Raw genomic sequence first — 22,588 nt, forward strand, 5'->3', positions numbered from 1 at the left:
GAAATACTTTTCCGACTTTTTTGATTACCAGAAACAGTAAACACTCGTTTTGCAAACCTCGCCTCAGTACATTTGATTGCCAACACCTTAATAATCGCACAATTTGGCCTTAGAAAATCGGAGCGATGTAGAGATAGCGGAAGGATTCAATGTTGATTTTGAAAACACTTTGAAATGCAAAAAAAATGTTAATAAAACGTTAAAAACATGGTTGCATGATGCGGAACACTCATTCTAGTTCTCTTATTGATATGTAAAATCGCATTAAAGTTAGGCATTTATGCCGACGGAAACCACTGTTGACATAAACCAATTATTCTGAGTTCTCAATTTGCCCAGCAGCTTTAATGATAATGAACCTCACGTCATTGCATGATTACTCCGTGTCAGCCAGTCTATTGATTAATGCTATAACGTTAACAGTAGCAGAATCGACAGGAACAAAGTAGTTTTACCTGCATAGGTGGGTAATTTGTTGTTTGTTCATTAACACAGAATGAGGACAAACTAGATCATTTCTAGGCATGCGATCTGATGGCATCAATCTGAGAAAAAAGCAATAGACTTTATTTGCTGACTTTACCGTCACAATCAAACTGTTTTTTTAATAGCTTCACATATTGGTAGACAGTAATTAATAATAATTAGAAGTATTGTTATCAATCGTTGAAACATTTTACATAATTAACGTGTGAACGGGCTCTACGTACACATTGATTTAACATATCTTCGGGTGACACCATTAGAGTCGTGCCATTTCCAGCGGAAAGCGGTCTTTACTAAACCTAGACCAATCGATAAAGACAGATTCTTCCCACATGCTTGATACAAAGAACCAAAGACTTTTACGTGGTATTGCGACAAATTAGCCAAAGAAGTTTGGCCATGGTGTCGCCTTTATTTATGTTAGTGTCGTTCGCGGTGGGAGCAGGGATACTGGGAAGTTTATTCCTGATAATCGCTATATCAGTCGATGCTTGGGAATCTGTAGCCTTCCGGATGGATGTCTTATCACAGTACACCAACAACAGATCCATGAAGTATTCCGTTGATCTTGCCACATCAGAAAATGACTTTTCAAAATTCACTGAAAACGAGACAATCTTTGTTAATGGTTCTGAACAAAGTAGGTTGAAAAATTATTTTCTGTTTACAACATACACCGGAATATGGAGAACATGTGATATTCTTTCTGGTAAGTCTTTTTTCTTCATATAATTTGCATGAAAATCTCTCTCTCTCTCTCTCTCTCTCTCCACCTTGCAATCTATGATTCAGACAGCGACTTCAAACTGGTTAACATTTGCAAGTTTATTAAAACGCTATAAAAAGCAAACTTAAGGCATGGAAGCAGAAACAGAAGATAATGAAGATGGTGACTTAGTGAAAATTCAAAATTCACGTGAGTATAAGCAAAGGAAGGGATGAACAGGGATAATTGGGAACAAAACAAGGAAACACACAGACACCCACCCACACCCATATATATATATATATATATATATATATATATATATATATATATATATATATATATATATATATATATATATATATATATATATATATGTGTGTGTGTGTGTGGTCTTAAACTAATTGATAGAAAAGAGCGAAACCAAGAAGTTTTGTAAAATTCAACAAATAATTTATTTACCTATAACACAAAGTGAAAAATTTAAAAAGAACTTACGGTGTTGTGAATTAAATCCCAAATAATCATAGAATTTCTAAAGTAAGTCCCAATTATTAATGTGCCGAATCAACTTTAGTGTTATTCCAAAACCATCCCTAGAGGTACTGATATGCCTGTGATGGTCTGTGTCGTAGTGATGTGCCAAGTCTTTTGTTGAATCACAATAATACAATCCAAATATATATGCTTATTTGTATTTCACTATTAATCCGGGAATCCATTTCCAAGAATGTTATTTTTTAGCACTTTGTATTTCCAGAGAAGAATAACATGAATTAAACAATTTAAATAAATAATTTCCATATAAAAACAAAAAAGTTGGACACAACAATCATACAACAGATTATAATGAATAATATCTAAATAAACAAGATTACATGGAGCTTATTTGATCTCAGGTCACAGTTAACATTTTCTACATAAAAAACTATTATCTAATTGAAAATTTCATTCTTCAAGGTTCCAAATGTTTACAAAATAAAGTCTTTAATACTTGGAACGTTTGTTACTAAACGTATAATACAAAATGTAGTAAACAACAGGTAGAACCTGCATTTCATGGGGAATTTCAAATGTTATGGTCTCAGATGGAGATAAACGCGGTGTTTACATAACCAAAAATCAATGATCCAATGATCCAAGTAAGGTAGAAAATTATATAGTTATACACACTCATATGCGGCTCATCCTCAGATATTCACACTATCATATTCGAGTTCATTTCACCATGTTTTGTGCGTGGCTTGATATGTTCTAAGTAGAAGCCACGTTAAAATAATCAGTTGATACGGGAAGTATCAGTACATTTGAGGTACAAGTGCCTTGCTTGGTTCTTATTCCATGTAATTTGGCCAGCACAAAATAAATAATATATTGTAATTAATTTTAACTGATATGAAGTATCTAATTAAAATACTGTAAATACATATAGACACAAGTACTTAAATAATGGTCACTAAACATTCAATTATATTTTGTTTAGTTTCTAAGACATCACCAGAAAATGACAAAGTCGAAATTTTCCCCAAACTAGAGTAGTTTGAAACAACCGATGTAAATGTGTCGAGAGCACATGCACGAGTGTGTTCATACCAGTGTTCATTTGTACATAACAAAGTGGTCGCTGATGTTGCAGATAATTAGCTTAACTATACAACGGTTGCTTTCGGGGGAGCTTTTGAGAACTAAAACAAAATAGCGTGCTCCAGTGGGAGTTAATTGGCTATTTATAGCTAATTGTAATTACAATAATGTAATTTAGACGCTTCTATCAGTTGGAAGGAATTTAGTGTATAGTTTCTGCTGTGTTTATACTGTGCTGATATGAAACTATTATGGCTAAAATGGGCCCAGGGTGGCTGAGTGGTCTAAATAGCACGCCTTTACCGGTCACTGCCATCTACCTTTGTTCGAGTGGGTTCGAGTCTCGGGCTCGGCCAGTGTGAGTACAGGAGAAAGCATGGCAGTAGCTTTCCATGGGTCGGTGATTCGACAGGGATAATTCCTTCACCAGCTATAGTGGCCCCCATTTATAGCCTATCATTGTTTAAAGATAGGGGTAAATCAACGGCAAGAACAGCAGCAACGACAACACCAAAATATAACTAAATACATGATGTACCAGTAACAACCAAAAATGACACATAACCGGTACGTAACATGTCCTTACTTGGAAGTATATCCAAGTATTTTCTGTTGATGATGATGACACATTCCATTAACGAGTATTATTTTGATGGTCAATCAGGTCGTAAAACACATGCATGTTAATGTGCAAATACTTGATTTGGCGGCGCGATTAATATCAACAACTTACAAGGCTGCAGTACATTTCGCCAGTGATGCAACCTTGTAAGCACTCATTTGGTTTAGTAAGCATCTCAAAAGCTGTAATAAGAACTGTTTCTAGGAGAACATCTAAAAATTCACTGCCAGGGGTCATTTTCGCTTTCTTTATAGAAGAAGGCAAGCAAGTAAAATTTTCAGCTGATTAGTGGCTCCCTTTGCCTGTTAGTGTGAACTCTTTAATTTTGTAATTATGGCATGTCCTTTTATCAATTAAATATCGAAGAAATGGAATGTGTATACTGAATATATTTAAAGTGAAAACTTCATTTGTTATTAAATGTGATTGTCAAAAATGAAAATGTTATTCCATGCATCCGGTCAGAGCAACGGTTTTATAGATACATAACGGACATGCTTTGTCCGAAGGAATCCTGATCGAGACTAAGTACGTTCGTTACGTATATGTGTAACCGTTGCTGTGATAGGATCCATACAAAAAATGTTTACACCAAATGGAAAGGAAAAGCTCACAAACATACTATGACTTAGCCAAATTGGTGGACGGGAAATTAATTTCAAAGAAAATTAATTCATTCAAAATATTAGAAGTTAAATAATATGAAAACACACGGAAGGGCCTAGCAACAAACAACATGAGCACAGTGCTCGCCATTAAATTGACATGAATCTTGTTGGAAATAAATTAGATAACTATTATCAAAATTAAATGAAACAAGGTAAACCCTCTTTCACAGGAATGACAATTTTTTTAAAAACAGGATTCAGTTTCTAATAAGAAAGTAATTTTTATTTTATAAAAAGGGTATCAAAAGCAAGAATGTGGTAATACTCTCGTTTCGTCTGCGATAAAGCTATCTCGGTAGCACCAGAAGCGTGACTCAGTTGTCAGAGAAAGTGCATCTGCTGGCATCGGAAAGAGACGACGATTTCCGATTATTTTCATAAATTCCAATTCCACCACAAGACATTTGTATAGCAGGCAGCTGCTGAAATTTAGCTGATAACTTTATTTTTCTGGCATACTGATTTCCTTACGATTTGATCCTTTACATTTGCTCTCAGACCTTATCGTAATGTCAGTCTAGCCAAGGTTATGCTACCACAACATATGATATATAGCTCAGTTACATTTTATGTCGAAATGCTTGATAATTTCTAGGGCATCTGTGATTTAAGAGAGTCTTCAGTTTCAAACATAACATATCTCTGTCGTACATTCGTGCGGTAGATTAAATTATTTGAAAACCTAGGTGACTAAAATCGAATTATACCAAATCATATTATATCCACAAGTATACTAGGGATATTGTCAATTCTTAATGTCAATTAAAAATCGACAGCAAGTAAAATCAAATTCAAGAAAATATCCTATAGATAATAGGTGCTAAATAAGGACGATGATATAATAATAATAATAATAATAATAATAATAATAATAATAATAATGCATTTAACAAGTGGTGAATTACTTTGACTTTCAGATGTATTGTGAGTTCCTTCAGTGTTCATTAGTTACCTAAAATTAAAAAAAATATCCTGCAAGGTTTCTTATCCATACCAACAACCTTTAAGACTACATTTTAATGGCACAGTTGCTATAACCTTCAACTAATATCACAGCTTCTAATGAGATCTGTATCAAGCAACCGTTGCTATGTCAACCGCAAATATTCATTTGCAGTAAATATGAAACACGACACACCCATTCAGCCTGAACTAGCAACGGAAAACCGTAGATTAATGTAGACTGACTCGATATATTGATTAGGGAAACATATCACCAATGTTACTTTCGATTCAATAACAAGACGCGCACTTATACTGATTTATTTTGAAAACTGAATCTGGAGACATTGGAAGAACTTTAAGATCTCTAATCATTACAACCACAATTTGCTGAGAGCAAAATATGCACTGGCAAAATTGATTTTAAGTCATTATGAATATTTGGACACAATTCGTGCTTCAAAAGCTCGATACGACAGTTTCAGGGGCGAAATTTCACTAGAAAGGTTCTTGTCCAGAAAAGTTTAGCTTGTTTTGTATAAAGGTTTCTTCTGTTCTTTTTACTTCCACTATAAAAAAAAAAAAAAAAAAAAATTTCTTGTACTCTTTATTTGTTTCCGATTCTGCATTCATGCAGATTTTGCCCGTGTTTTGAGTTTTCATAAGATATATATTGTAACAAAACTAACGGGATAAAGGGATGGATTATTTTCCAATTCTTTCTTTAGGTTCATATCAAGAACGAGAGAAAAACGTTAGGAAAGTATTGGGTACATTTGGCATTTGGCATGAATTTGTTCTTTCCTCTTTATTGCCAATGAACTTAAGAAAGCATATGCTGTCACCTTTCGGTTGTAAAACGTACTAATCCATATATTTTTTTTCATCCAGCCAAGCTTAAGATCAAACATTGACGGATCTGTTATTTCACACCTGAAATTTTGTTCTGATTTCATACTAGTATAATTTATCAGAACGCATATCTTATCCAAAAGATCGGTAATTCACGCCACGCACAAAAAAACAGGCCTTAAATATATAATGCGCAAAAGTATTCCTAACTTTAATTGTTATGCACTTTCAGGTGAGAATATCCACATATAGTCTCATTAATAATTTTGACGGTGGCAATTTTCGAAGCTCATCTATTCTAAGTTTCGTGAATACTGTTCGGTAGGACGACTGTACCATCTAATGAGCTAATTACATAGCTTCAGGAATATCTTCTTAACAACGATTAACGATGTTCAAATAAATAATCGCTAAATGACGATAACCTTTACAGCTACAACTACGTTTGTTAAATATTTAAAATTAAGGCAATTTTTTGGTTCCTTTAATTTTGCTAAGCAAATATAGCATCGTATAACTGATTCGTCGACTCGATGCTAAATGTTTAATCTGACCCCAAAGTCAATGACGTCAGGAAGTCAACTACCATCCGACAGCAGCAATCAATAAATAAATAAGATGACTTTTTCAGCTCACTAGAGATCATGTCGAGCTTATTTACTAAATGGCATCGCATTATGTCTGATTGTTTGATATATACTATAACCTTAAAGATTTCAATATGAAAATAATCAAAATTATACTGTAATAATCACGAAATGTACATCCGTCGCCATGTTGGTCCAAACATTTTCATCTGATTAACTTGAACTCATGTTGAAACCAAATGACACTTTGCTATGATATGAAACCAGTTATAGAGTAAACGATGTTATCACTAGTCCGTACAGTTTGCCTATAGTGTGTGCCGTTTAATATTTTTGATATAATAACATGTTAACATATCACTTTATGTAATTCTGATTGGTCCAAATAAATCCAATAAATTATTGTGCAGTATTCTCTTTACTGAATGGCTGCGATCGTGGGAAACCTTTATTAACCCCGCCTTTGGCAAGAATTTGTTTTCAATGAACATTTTGGTGGCCATTATTTTATTCTAGTCATAAAAGGAATTATGGACAAAAGGTGTTGTCTGTCTGAATATACACAACAGGGGCTTTTTAAGTCATGCATAACAAATCATAACATGAAAAATGGCTAAAACCCCAAGACAAGAACAGCAACAAAAAGTAAAACTAGGGGTATTGCTCAGCTGATAGTGGGTGTGAAGGGTGAGGGTAGAGTGGGATGTTAAACTTGTGGCATGGAATCCACCCTATATACAACGTGGTTTAAATGTTAACTTAAAGAGGTAAATAAATTCACCTCTGTTCAAAGACGAGTGTGGGCAGAAACCGGTCTCCAGACTGACAGATGTTTATCCAACCATTGCATTTTTACCCGGTAAATATGTAATGTAATTCCAACTCAAAATGAAATTTGTCTATATATCCTGCAGTCTAGTGTTCCAAATCGTGGACTGCAAATATTCGGTCACAAATACATTACAGTAAATATGGGAATTTCTGCATCAAGTAAACCTTCTTTCACGTGAATGTCTACTCGCTATAAGGTTAATTTGCCGATTAGGTTAAATTTGGACTTTAACTTTACCAGTTTTCTGGGCGAAGTGAATTGTCATTGATGCATGGTCTGTAACAGGTTGTTTGATATCAAAAGTCAACATCGATTAGCTAACTAGATTTCGTAACTAATAACAATAAAATGCACGGGTGACTATTTTACGTAATAAGTGTGTGTGTGTGTGTGTATGTGTGTGTGTGTGTGTGTGTGATTTGGATTTTTAACGTAGCTTTAACAATTTTAACAGTAGACATATCGCTACGGTCTCTGCAGTGTGGCAGTTTATAGTGATGTCTAGCACTGGGGCATCATGTCGCAGACATGTAGCATGATGTCCCAACCAGTCACATTATCCTGACACCAGGCAGACCTGTCCTAACACTAACCTCTTCATGCTGAGCACCAAGCGAGGCAGCTGTTAGTACCATTTTTATAAGTCTTTGGTATGACTCGGCCATGGACTATGACGTAATAAAGTTCCCCTCCGATCCAACACACCCAATAAGCAACCGACCTTTAAAGAATACCAGGAATATATATATATATATATATATATATATATATATATATATATATATATATATATATATATATATATATATATATATATATATAAGAATAGCTGTTTTTTGTCAATGACTTAAAATCAAAATAGGATTAGTGTAAGTTAAGATTCATCATCACCAGCAACGTCGTTGTCATTATGCTATTGTATAAATACTAATATATTTAAATTTAGACGTATCACCATGAAGTCTAAAAAAAAAGAATTCTTGTCAAATCTTGAAATTATGATATGATTTTAAAGGCTTGTCCTAGATATTTGACTCCTGTAAACTTGACGAATCACGTGATTTCGCTTCACTACAATATTTTCTCATTTGCTTGTAATTCAGACGACTCTCGCTATCGGCTGGAGACAATAAAAGGAGAGACGATGAAGAGGTGTTACCTGTACGTCAGCGAGTACGATGAGGAGTACGCAAATTTATCAGATCAAATGAAAGGCATTGGAGGTAAATCATATCAAGTATCTCCGTTGTAGATATATGGCATCTTCTTCTATTCCCCATGATTGCTTGTATGTCAGTGCTTATTGAACAATCTTTCATCGAAACCGTCGACTCATGAACTGAATGTATGATATTGCATACAGTGGCAAAACAAGAAATTCATGTCCTGGCCGTTGATGGGAATTTTGGGCTCTTAAATGGCGTGACCAATTCCCCTCTCCGACAGCTGGGTTGGTTTCTTGGCCAGTTTCTACGCCACTGGCAAAATAGTATAAATGAAAAGTTAGACTGAACGAGTTACTTCAGGACTTGGCTATCTTTCATATTACTTGGCTATTTATACCCTTTCCCACGTAAAAGCAACAATATTAGAAAGGCAAAAACTATCACAGAATCAGCTATGCATAATTAAAATACAAACAGACAAAATTAGCAATAAAAACAAACACACAGTTGGCAGCTATAGCCAATTCAGTGTTTCATAAGACTTAATTTTAAGATAGGAGTATAAATACTGTATAATATCTAGTATGATACGGGATCGTTTGGATTCGCTTTCTGTTTGGTTAGGTCACAGTTTTGTATCCGTTTTATTAGAGAAAGCTAAAATGTCCTCTTATTAGAAGGTTTTGAACTATAGAGGTATTTTGAGGCAGATTATACTTCCTGAAGCAATAGAGTACTTCCTATTTGGACTGCCTGAATCGAATTCATAAATAAAATTTTACCATAATATCAGAATGGTGTACCAGACACGTACAATGTAAACGAAATAGGGTGCACAGCACTGTTGGACTGTCTTTTGCATCTTGATGCAAATCAAAATTATGTTTTAATAGAAGCATTGTGCTACCGAGTAAGTGTTTAAGCTATAGGTCTCTCTCTCTCTCTCTCTCTCTCTCTCTCTCTCTCTAGTTAGACATATATAGCTATCATCATTGTTTTGGCAAAGTACGCTAGACGCTTGTCATCCATTTTAGCATCGAGTCATGTGTGCAAACACTCATGTTAACGCCCATAAAATGTCAATTGTGGACGTAATCACGTACTTTTCTTGCTACGCTGGCTATGCTAAGCTTTGGGATTATAAACTGTATAGTCGAATGCTAGACGTCATTCTACAGAACGTCATGTTGGTTCATTCTTGCCACATACCCTCAAATCTGCATCCAATAGGCTAGAAATAAGAGAACAATCTTTGATTTTAGATTGATTGCAAGTTTCAAGCAGTATAAAACTTGCATCCTCTTTGGGTTGTTTTAGTACCAACTTTATTCTGTTTATACAATTGCGACCTTATGAAACGGAAACCGATATCAATCATTCGGAGTCAGAGTTCATGCAATACAGTGATGAACAAAAATAAGGTCTGTACTTTGGAAAAATACCAGTAGAGGACAAAAGAATAATGGTATGTAACAATGATGTGACTAAGTTTACAAAGTGATTATGAAAAGCTGTATGGAATAGGCTACATAATCGTGGCTAGATATCAATGGTCTTATAAACAGCACTTGTGCATGCAAAATGTAGGAAAACTAGCTATTGTGTCAACTGTTGTACTAATGGGAGATTTAGGTGGTGACGCGGTTGGGTTCAATTTTTGTAACGAGGATAGCCTGACTGTCGTCTTGGTTGTGGTAGTATAAGCAAAGTGGAGAGTAACGAGGCTTGTTCGAATTCGTCTTGAACGCATTTATTTGATGTCAGTTCGATGTTAAAACGCAACTCATCAAATAGAGCACATAGCAAACAGGTGAAAAGTAGATGGATGGTACGCATAGTTTGTTTTTGTAATCACCTCTGTAGTATTTACCAGGTAAAAATATATGAATCCTTCTATTTTGTGGTCTATTTTCCATGTAGTATGTACTGGGAACTAATTAGCGTGTCAACCTTCTTTATTGCATTTTTCTTCCTGTTATGTAATCCCAACGCTGCTGACTCTCATTGGTCACCTTGACAACGCACTAGATCTGGTAAAAATTGATATTCTTAAAGAAAACTACAATGTTGAAATAGGAAGTATGCTGTAGCTAGTGTCTTTCTACACTCACACAGTCAAAAATTGTTAAATAATAATAATAATAATAATAATAATAATAATAATAATAAATACATGTAAGCACTTTAAGATTTTTTGCATTGTGACTATTATTGTCTGCATTACTTGTAATCATTAATATGACCATGAATCGTTCTATTGTTTTATTTCCGATAGAACGGGCACATTAAGTTAATGAACTACAGACAGTAGAAACTGTTAGACAAAGATCCGTGCAAATCTCAACTGGTGCACGACAATAGTACTGTAATTATATATTTTTCCTTTCCGTTGAAGGGATGCAGAATTCCGCCGCCTCTTGCATTATTGTCAGCCTTATCAACTTGGTGGCGGCGGCTATAGTAGGGACCCTCTCCATCGTACAGAGGCAGGTGTCCGCCTGCATGGTCACAGGTGTTCTGTATGGTACGGCAGGTAAGTCGCATATATGCCCATGTAGTGGGGGAAGCAATATGGGAGTAAATATATTTGATTTGGTTTGCCACGTTCGATTCATAAGGGCTCATTACATATAAGAAACAGGAAATATGAAGGATGTTTCATATCTTTGAGAAACAGTAAATACGAGAAATATTTCAATCTTTTCACGAATTTATACTTTTGACAAATGCGCTTCTTAAAGTTTTGGTACCTTGCAATTTTCTTGTAAACTAGAAGGATAATATATAAAGATAAAGAAAATATAAAGATAAAGGAAGCTCAACGTTAAATCTTTTCATATTTATTTTCATGTGTGTGTATTTGTGTGTGTGTGTGTGTGTGTGTGTGTGTGTGTGTGTGAGAGAGAGAGAGAGAGAGAGAGAGAGAGAGACCATATTTGGCACTTTAGGTATCCTGTGGTGGTATTGTTAGGTATTGAATGTTAGTTACAAAGAATGGATAAGTTCTGGTATTTACTTGACCTTAGCAATGTGATGATTACGATAACAATATTGATGGTAATGATGGTCATTGGCAATAATACTACAGTTCCATAACATTATTTGAATAAGTGGGTCATTGGTTCTTCCCGGGATTTTCTCGGGTTCATCCTCCACCATTAATACTGGCCGCCATACATAGCCTATCGCGTGCTGAAAAATGGCGTTAAATCCCACAACAACAATAACAACAACATTATTTGAATAATATAGTGTCCTATTACACAGAGTGAAATTAACAAGGCACAATTATTCAAGCACAATATAGATATAAAGTTAAATAAAAAGGGAATAACGTCCACCCAAATATGTAAGAAAATAATTTTACAACCTTGGGACCTACAACGTATTCAATAATTATTATATGCTCATTTTGTTTTCTCCGTTAACTTTACATTGTCAGAATCGTGTAGTATTATCCCATACTGAACTCGCGTGCAAATACACATATTTCATTCACCTGCATTAAGGAACTACTTTCTATTGTAAACAAACAATGGACGCAGGCGCCAGAACTTTCGATTTATTTTATTTGTCTGTGGATAAGTAAACCAACTGTATGAGCCATTTGAAGTGGATCAACTCATAGAATCATAAAAGAAACTTTCAACAAAGCAGGCGACTGAACATGATAACAGAAATGTGCAGCGAGGGCTGTATGATAACAAACGTGAGACACGCTGCGTTGAAAATATCATTCCAGGTCATTTAAACACGTATTTAGCCGACATATTTATAACGATTCGCAAAGCCAATGGTTTTGAGTATGAGCCATGCTCTTTAGAATCCATAAGAAACAGTATAGAATGGCATCTTAAGGCTAAAGGGTATCCCGTCTCTCTTAGAAACCGTCCATTTCAGACATCAATCGAATCACTCAATTATAAACAAATTTAACTGAAAAAGGCTCGTTTTGGAAGAAAAGCAAGAGCATCATAGCCGATAAGCCACAATGACGAAGAAGCTTTAATTTCGGCCGGTGAAATGGGCTCTCACGCGCCAGCTGCTTTGCAATTTTCCATGTTCTACGTTTTTGGAAAAATATTTGGATTTAGAGGCCCAGACGAGCACTGAAAATTAAAGTTTGGAGATGTATTAGTTTTCACAGATTCAACCGGTACAACACATCTTCAATATGCTGAGGGGGATAGCAAAACATTTGACGTTACTTGGAAGGATGACTACAGATCAACAATACCTCGCATTTGTTCAACTGGAACAACACCGGAGCGAGACCCTGTTCATCTTTACCTGCAATATTTGAAACGAAGGCCTTTGGAAATGATGGATGCCGATAGCCCCTTTTATTTGACACCAGTTCCAATGCAGAAACTGACAGAAACTTCCCAGATATGGTAATTATACTTCTAAAGATCAAATTAATGTCCTTATTTAAAAAAAAAAAAATATATCAAAAAATATTCGTAAAATATTTTCTGACAGTAAAAAGAAAAAATGAAAATAAAATTATATCAAAGTAAACAAAAAAATATGGGGAAAATCCTGAATAAATTGTGTACTCTGCAAATACCAAACAATTTGCAGAATGAAATGCATCAACCAACCTTGCGAAATATAAGAAAACAGATTTTTATGAAAGTGTACATTTAAAAAATAAAAAGATATATATTTTACTGGACAAAATATAAAAAATTACAGGTATTATCCGAGACCATTGGGGGTTGATGAACTGGGAAATTTGATGAAACGAGCCGCAGGAAGGGCAGAACTCCAGGGGAGAATTACCAACCATTGAGTAAAGAAGACAACAGTAACAACACTGTCGAAAGCTGGTGTCCCTCCAACATAGATCATGCAAGTGACTGGGCATAAAAATATGTCATCTATAACTGTTAATAATAATGAGAATAAATCTACTTTAATCTCCTCAAAATGTACTTTGTGGGCTCTTTGTGCTGATAAGAACCAAGCCGTTTTCCAAATACTGATCCACATCGTGGAAATGTAATGTAATATATAGGCCTATAATCCAGACCACATTATTTAAATCGAAATCACATTACAAAGTAGATTGTATTGCACTCCTAAACGAAAAGAGCTTGTTGTTCTCTAATAAAACAATGTTGAATCCAGCATCTTCTTGAGAATTTAGATTTAAAAAATTTCAAATATTTCCAGCTTACGATTCCAAATTATCCATGGTAGAACAGAAACAGTTATGCAGCTTGTTGTCAACGCCAGTCCCTCAAGTCACATGTACTTCGTGCGGAAAACACCTAGAAGAAGATAATCAGAATTTAGCTGGATTGACAGAACAACTAAATTCCTTCATTCCTGACCAGTGGGGACTTTGTTCAATGACGCATTCATTCATAATATGACTTTAAATTTCAATTTTAGATATAGCAAATGGGATTTCTTTTTCAAATGAGTGACTGAGCGCACGGTACGCTATGAAGTTAAAAGGTCGGTGGGCGGAGCTATGTGCGCATGAATACTGTTATTGTGTATTGGAGAATCTACGGTTGTGAATTTATTTTGGAATAAAGCATAAATCAAATACACTGCTTCTTGTAATGTATTTTATTTTTAAGCCTTAAGTAGCTGAAAAAAGAGCATATGATACAAAAGTTATTGCATTTGTATGGGATAATATGAACTCGTTTTGTCGAATGGATATACTGCACTCCCAAGGTCGTGCAGTATTTCCATCCGAAAAACTCGTTCATATTTTCCCATACAAATGCAGTCACCTATAAATATCTGACATCAATTTTAGGAATTGCGTAATATTTGATCAGCTGGAAGACAAAACTGACAACAAATTCGTAGTATGAATTATATTTGTTTTTTCCACTTGACAACTACTTAATTTTGTAAGGAACATGCAGGTTTTTCAGGACTCTTGTTCATTGAATTTTCAAAACAAGCACGTAAGTCACATCATGCCATGGTCTTCAGATTCCAGAGTCGATACATTCATTAGAATGTGCTTTTCAAGATCCAGATTATTCGTTTTTGGGACATATGTGCTTATGAATAGTTACAAAATACAAACAGACACAAAATAGCTGAGAAAAAGGTTTTAATTTCTAATTTTTACATGATTGTAAAAGAAACGAAAATAAATAAATAAGCATATTTTGCAAAAACGTTTGAAATGCGATAAGCACTTTCCGAAATTTTCTAGACAATAGATGAATCACTTTAAAAATTAAAATTGAGCCCTGCACATTTATGTTTATACAGTATGTTTGTATATATCGGAGCTGTTTTGACCTCGTTGACGTCTTTCGAAATGGACCACGTATAGGCAAAACAAAATGCGATGAGCAATGGGAGAGAATTTGTTTTAACAAAAATTGAAGAGAAGAGAAAGAGAAGTTTAACATTACTTATCTAAATTTTCGCAATTCTTTTTTCATTCCAGGTATTTTCTGTGCATTTGGATTAACAATATTCCACACAAAAATGTATTATGAGAAATACCAGTGCTTCAGTTTTACCATAGAGAAGCTTCCAGGACCGGCGTGTGATGCCCGAGTTGTAGAAGTAGGCTGGGCCATTTTTTTTGCCTGGGCTGCCATTGTGGTATGCATCATCGGATTTGCGCTGTGGATGTTCGCTACGAGGACTCTAAGAATCATTATATCAAAGACCATGCTGTGATTTTGTAGCCAGTAAATTTTACGTATGGCTTCTTTGAAAAGTTTTGTGAGTGCAAAAAATTTATTGGCACAGTTAACCTCTTCATTGAGGTCGAAACATATTATTGCCAGTTTCATTGATTTTAGTTCAATGTCTTCGGTCATATTGAATAAGCAGTACCACTCCATAACCATCAAACAATGTTTGTTACCATTATTTTTGTAGACTAGTCATAGGCAGTAGCTCATTGATTGATCAAAAGAGAAGTTTGTTTAAAGAATGTTGGCACTTGTTAATTGTTAACTAATTGATTATTCGGTTCCTCACAACTGTGCCACCCTCTTTGAATAAAGTTATTATTATTATTATTATTATTGCTGTAATTGGAGAATAATGGTATTTGTTCGGTATAATAAAGTGTGCGAATGATATACATGTTCATTCAATGACAGCATCACTGTTTGTCATTAAGTACAATCGGAATACTTGCACGTTTCCTGGCAATATAATTTCAGTTAAACCGAACATTTAAAAGGATGCAGAAGCAATAGAAAACGGTCGCCTTGCGGGACTATCACATTAAGATGCTCGCCTTTTTCGAATATGTTTCAAGTGTATGTTTGATAAAGGAAATGCCCAAGAACATGCGACTGAGTATTGATGGTACTGCTGAAGTCTTTCTCTGAAACTCGTTGACCCGCTGAAACGACTTGATGCTATATATCATCTTGTGAAGCGAACCCTAGGAAGGCGTCAAACCTGAGCAGGGTCGAAACTTCATTTAATCCTCGTTACAGCAAAATACAGAAATAGTATTTGTCATATCTAAGAGAAAATGGTAACAATGGACGTATGTTTCAAGAGCGACAACTTTATTATGTCTATATAACTATTTTCGTATGTGAGGTACTAAAAATTGTACATTCCACCGATGTTAATGAAACTCTCTCTCTCTCTCTCTCTCTCTCTCTCTCTCTCTCTCCGTTATTATGCCCTAACAACATGAATCCGTCTAAGATTATGTAGATCTACTGCTATATATGCATGGCCGTTTGCAAAAGGTAATCGTCATATCACTAGCTATACGAGTTGAGACTATTTATTATATATCCTCTAAACCTGTGTTGCTTTGTACACTGTACATTATATTGAAGAAATCGATATTAGCAGTGCTCCAGCTGATGGGAAACATTAAAGAGCTCCAATTCCCCTCCCCCCCCCCCATCAAACAACCAACAAAAAAAAAAAAAGAAACAGAAAAACAAGTCTTCGTAAATTCTAATTTCATATTGCAAATCATATTATATATACTTGAGCAAGTAGTACAATTATAGCGCAAGCTCAATTGACAGGAGGCGAGTGTACTTTTGTTCGTTTTCTACAACCGGTATCCCATAAGTTTCTGTTCCATCAACACGTTGATTCAGACACACAGTGACTTCTTCTACTGTATCAACCCTAGGATATTAGGTTTCGTTCCTTTCATTGGTTTCAAACGAAATGTGAGAAAATTAATTGCATGTATCTTAATTTCTTGCAAAATTTCGTCTGTACAAATGCATGTTCTTCAAGGAAACTTGCACTTTATGGACATCCTTTTTGCGTCCGACATGATTTTTATAGTATCTACGAAAAATATACTCTAGATTCGGCTGAAAACATATTTGCGCAAAAATTTGATTCATAATGTTAACAGCTCATTATGGGGCAACACTTCAAAGATGACCGTTTTATAAATTTTCCTTAATTTATCTTAAAATTTTGTTCTGATTCAAAATGTCGTAAAATCAAGCATGTGTTAAAGGTTGTTGTTGTTATTGTTCTAGGGTTTAACGCCATTTCTCAGCACAAGATAGGCTATACATGGCGGCCAGTATAACTGGTGGAGGAAGAACCCTGGAAAACCAAGGGAAGAACCACCGACCCACAAGAAGCTACTGGCAGGCTTTCCCACGTATCCACGCTAGCCGAGCCTTGGACTCGAACCCTCGCAGACAGAGGTGAGATGCTAGTGATCTGGAACGGTGAGCGCTTTAGACCTGTGTTAAAGGTAAAGTAAAGAAGCCTACAGTCTCGTTTAAAGACGGTCAATGTTAGAAGTACGTACGAGTTTACCTTTCAAAATAGAGTATGACGAGCAACATGGTCACGTTACAACTCAGGGTGTAAAATGGGGCGGAACTAGCAGATAGCAAGCAGCTCCTCGCTGATGTTCTATTTTTCTTTTTTCTGATATAACCAGTGGCAGGAACAACCGTATGAAGACATAATCCATTTTGGATGGTCCACTTAACACCTTAGTTAGTTCCTAGTGATATAAGTTATATTCATAGATTTATTTCGGCTGATCTTTATATCTAGACGGTAAGAATAATCCCTCTTCTATTGACCCATGGGATTAGATTATTCAGCACATTCACCTTTTAGTATTAATCTATGTCAGAACAGCACATCTATGCGTTTAGCGGCTGTTGACTTCTGATCTGAATTATCGATTCGTGCGTCGAAAGCAGCATCATCCCTAGGCAAGAGCATCACCTCTTAACCGTCCCACACATTTGGTTCCTACTGATATAGGTTTCGCCAGATGGTCCGTCTCATGCATCTCTTTTCCAGATACCGTTGTATGCATCATGAGGCCCTTTAAATTGTGCATTTACACTTCTCACTTATGCTAACACCCATGAAAACTAAATGGAGGTTGTAGTAACCAACTTTTCGTGCTAAACTGGCCATGGCGAAAATTTGATTATGTGCTTGTCAGGGGAGGTAGGTAAGACATCATTTAAAATCGAAGTAATCCTTTAAAACTATGTGTTTAAGTTTCAGAATTAAATCAGTTTTTATTGACTGGAGAGTACACCCTTGCTGACAACTGCACTTCAGTTTATTTCGAAGTTATGCTGTTTCTATCGGGCCACGAGTGGCCGAGTGGTTTAATGCGCTCTCCGTTACGGATCACTGCCGTCTCACCTCTGTCTGCGTGGGTTGGAGTCTCGGATTCAGCCAATGTGGGTATGAGAGAAGGCTTGCCAGTAGCTTCTCGTGGGTCGGTGGTTCTATCCGGGGTTTTTTCGGGTTCTTCCTCCACCATTAATACTGGTCGCCATATATAGCCTTTCATGTGCTGAAAAATGGCGTTAAACCCAAAAACAACAACTGTTGCTATCATTTACCATAATTTTGAATAAATGCTAATATATAGATTTAGTCCTCGTCTCGATAGCTTTTCTTTAGTATGTTTTTTTTTTTTTGTCCTGGGGAGCAGGTCGGGGAGTAAAGGCCAAATTTCTTTTTTAAAACATATAAGGTGAAGTAGAACTGACAATTTTGAACTTTTAATACATCTGAAGAATTCAAATAGAATAATGTTGGTAATACAAATTTTCGGTAGCATTTTAGACTCTGGGGCAATGAGGGTAGGGGACAGGTAGTAATATTTATAGAACATATAAGATAAGATAAAATTACTAAGATTGAGGCCCAGATAAGTTCCATTTTGACTCTCTCGTCCACATTATAAAAGGCAATATAACTTTTATCACTTATTTATCTTCATATAAGTGTTTATATGTATTGAACGCAAAGTTGTTCAGTTCTTTACTCTCGGTGTTTCAAAATCAATATTATGTAAAACTATGTTCTTATCTTTTAACGCGTTTTAAATCCTTTCATTATGAAATCATTATCAACAACATAGTAAATACTACTACTACTATAATGTATTCGTTAGAACTGAATCGACATTGATCTGAGAATTTATGAGGAGCTATATGTAAGATATAAAAAGCAATAAATGTTTGTATTATTTTCTTGAGTTTGTAATTTTGTAAAACAATTTTGTAAGTATTTATAAATGGTTTGCTTGATTTAACAAACGCCTCCCGTTATTCCTGGAATAAAAATACTCAACCGATTTTCAAATGTCACAGTTTCAATGAATATCAATATGTAGATCAAACACGGATGCTATATCAACAGCACATCAGCATATAGTTCAGTACAACACAACTTGAGGACAATCACCTATTCAATCCCATCCTATATATACTTCTCGCAGATATATTGATCAAGTTTGATCAGAAGCAGGAGCCTGAACTACATGTATACAGAAACGATTTAAAAACTCATGATCAACACCACCCGCTGAGAATCAAATGTGTAACATTGATTTCTCTGTACTATTAATACCTGTTAGACGACTTTAGTTTTGCCGCAAGATAATAGTTTGACAGGAAAATGAGACATTGATCAATAAGTGACTTCTGTAACTACAACACAAGTGTAACTACGTGCATTTTGTACAAAAATAATTATTGATTAATGTGATTTGACTGTATGGCAAAGAAAAGGAAAGTAGTTGTATGTGAGGATTTTGGGTCAAATCATAAGAATATTGGTGCCCATAGGTTAACATGCGGGAGAGTCAGACTGGAAATCTTAGGTTAAAATGGTCCAAAGGTTTAACATGGAGTGGTTTGATAGGATCAAAAATGTTTGTGGGTTCAAACAGGAACGGTAATGTCTTTTTATCTGCAATCAATCATAAAACTTTGCAATCCAACACATTACATATATTATCCAAAGACACCCTTTAGAATGCACCACCTGGTTTTTATTACTATCAAAACACATCATATATACAATGCAGTACCCGCTTTTCGATTAGTATCCAAACGCACACCAATACAATCCTAAAACACAACCCTGCCATCCAAAAAGTAAAGATGTTCAGGAACGGTTGTGTGTGAAATAAAGCGTACTTTCACACACACACACACACACACACACACACACACACACACACTAACATACACAAGTGTACGGAAATATTTATGAACATACTACAATTTCCTTACCTATAAACCTATATCAATCACATGGGTATAGACGTTAAAATACACTTTCTTACAACAAAACATCGTGAGAGAAGGGTTGAAAGGGAATATTAAGGTTTAGCTGTCAATAACATAACATATATAAATACATGCATTTACGAAACATAAAATAAATTGTTTTGGCTAAAAAAATTATTATCTCTCATTTATAGAGATCTGGGTAGCCCTGAAAAGGACCTTTTGGGTTTGTTAACCAAAGCCGATTAACATAAGTGGCATCGCTTCACTGGTCCTCTTCTCAAACTTTGCCGTATGACTCTTCCGTAGGGTAAATTCCTCTTTAGACACGCCTGACTCTCCACATATTTTAGTCTCTTACATATCGCTATGTCTGTGATTCTGGTAATGGCCCGCAAAGCCTTCCCATGCATACTTTACTCCAGATTAAAGAGCATGCCCAAACCTATGGCTAATGACTCTACACTAGTCCCCATCTTGCTTTAGCTGTTTTGTGAAGAGATGACAGCAAAGGATCGAAACTGATTGCAGTGTTGCACTACAAACTGTTTAAAAAAAACAGTTCAGCCAGAGTTGGGTCTCTCCTCTTAGAAGATGAGAGCGGACGCGTGCCTTCGCTGTAGCACATACGCGCACCAGCGTTCGTACGATTTACCATGGCGATAGTATTTGTGTTCAACACCTATGACTGAAAAAATTAAAGACCATTTATTGGTGTGAGCCTGCTAAGGATATTTTGTTTATTTGGATTGGATTGATAGTAATATGGCTATTAATGCAGATGCCGCCAGTATTTGTCTTCCTTTTCTTTGGAGAGGAGTAGTCTGTAGTCTTATCTGAGTTATATTTTTGAATGACCCTCTGAAAATCTCTGACCAGTAGGTCGACCTCTTTTGACCTATCTATTTCTTTCTCAAAGTTTGAAAGCTGAATGCAAATATAATCTTAGGCAAAAATCTATCTCTGTATTTATAGTGATCGAGTGTATGAGAAACGTAATCAAATCAAGTTTTGGAATCAAAATGAAACGATCACACATTGCTGAAGAAAGAACAGAAGAAGATGAAGAAACAAAGAGACGACGGTTTTTGGTCTCGCCTTATACGCTATCAGAAATGCTAGCAAAAGTGCAGCGCAGTGACGTTGAAGACGACATAGGTGAGCCTGAACCAACACACTCTACCTTATCTGCCACAAGACCAAGAGAGTCCAGAGCCACCAAGGAATAAAGTTATTCACTATCTCCCGAAGATTACTTGTGAACAAAAAAGAGAATCTAGTTCCTGAAGTACACTATGAGGAGGATCAAGGACACGCATTAGTAGAGGAGTATGTTTTTGATAATGACAAACGTCTGATAACTGTTATTTTCCCAAAAGGGATTAGTGATAGTTTTGACCACTGCAGAAGTACATGTTTTATTTCACTGACTTTGTTATCATAATTTAGTTTAAATTATCGTTTTGTTCTGTGGAAAATGTGCCTAGGTAAACAAATTCAGACGAAACCCAGTCTAAATGGTATTCTGAAGAGCATTTACTATTTCTACTTGTTCCACTCACAATCCACACTGATTTTGTTTTATCAGTGTTATTAATAAGGCCTGGGTATTGATCAATAAGGTTTAGTGCTGATTTCAGGTACTTTAGAGCCATCATAAATGCAGTGTGTGCGAGGCCTGGACCTGACGTCTCGCTCGCCAAAGAAAAGTGAAGCGTCTCTCACAGCCTCTCCTTTCCAGGTGTAGTGATCGCTGCGACAACATTGTCTGGCTCTGCTGGGCAGTAGGTTACTTGCATATGGCCTCTCCTATACTATTGTGTCCACAGCAGCACCTTCACGCGGGGCCCCCTGTTTCCACAGAGCCTGCTGTGTGGCGCGACCGAGTACCCGGTGGTATAACTGGGTGGGCAGACTGTCAGTCTAAGAGAAGGAAAACTCAGACTCCAAACCCGGGCAGATGGAGCTCGTTAGCCTTGTCAAGCAGTTCGTCTAGGAGAAGGAAACTCTGATTTCAAACCCACCAAGTCCCATCCACTGGATGATGGCTCCGCTGCCTTGTGAATTTCTTCGGGAGAAGGAACGGCTACGGGAGTAAACCCAGACAGATAATCGGGAGTGGAGCCCCTAAGGCGGCTGGGCGTCAGCTACAACTTCCTTCCGGCAGCTCCTGCATCCGAACTTGTGCCAAATGTCATGCTCAGCATTCCTTTGGACCCCAGAAGCAGGGACGAGAGGGGGATCCTGAGGTCTGGGCAGCTGAGGATCTCCATACTCCACGCCCAGGCTTGCGCCCTGGAGAGGTCACTCCAGTCTCCCTACTGAGTGAGAAAACAACACGGAAGCTGGTAGTCTACGGGTTATACGTCCAAGCGGATTGGCATTGGGAAGGGGCGCCATGGGTCAGCTTCGACGGTTGGAAGGATCATCATGTCCCACTGGCTGACTACTGCCCGCCTCAAGCCGGGCAGCCCCTGGTCAGTAAGGTGTTTACCCGCTATCGTCTGCCTGCTCCATTGGGTGTCTGTAGCTCAGTGTGTTGCTCAGCATGACAAGCAGACGGTAATTCCCGATCATTTGGGAAACCAGACAAGAACACAAATCTGTAATTTTATTATCGACCATGAGATCGATATGTT

At 36.3% G+C, this 22,588-nt stretch overlaps 1 protein-coding gene across 2 annotated transcripts; it reads left to right on the forward strand.

Moving 5' to 3' along the window:
• The first annotated feature begins 479 nt into the window (after positions 1 to 479).
• On the forward strand, positions 480 to 15,464 carry LOC149802788 (uncharacterized). Of its 2 annotated transcripts, none has more exons than XM_089952220.1 (4): positions 480 to 1,195; positions 8,383 to 8,502; positions 10,841 to 10,978; positions 13,624 to 13,999. In XM_089952220.1, exons 1-4 carry the CDS (start codon positions 886 to 888, stop codon positions 13,824 to 13,826), a joined length of 771 nt encoding a protein of 256 aa, XP_089808346.1. In that variant the 5' UTR covers positions 480 to 885; the 3' UTR covers positions 13,827 to 13,999. The 2 variants fall into 2 exon arrangements, with proteins under 2 accessions (XP_089808346.1, XP_089808345.1); XM_089952219.1 differs by lacking the exon at positions 13,624 to 13,999 and adding an exon at positions 14,876 to 15,464 and having other exon boundaries at positions 494 to 1,195.
• Positions 15,465 to 22,588: the final 7,124 nt, after the last annotated feature.

This window comes from Sinohyriopsis cumingii, chromosome 3, assembly GCF_028554795.1.
Source record: "Sinohyriopsis cumingii isolate HCF-2022 chromosome 3, ASM2855479v2, whole genome shotgun sequence".
In the NCBI taxonomy this organism is placed as follows: domain Eukaryota; kingdom Metazoa; phylum Mollusca; class Bivalvia; order Unionida; family Unionidae; genus Sinohyriopsis; species Sinohyriopsis cumingii.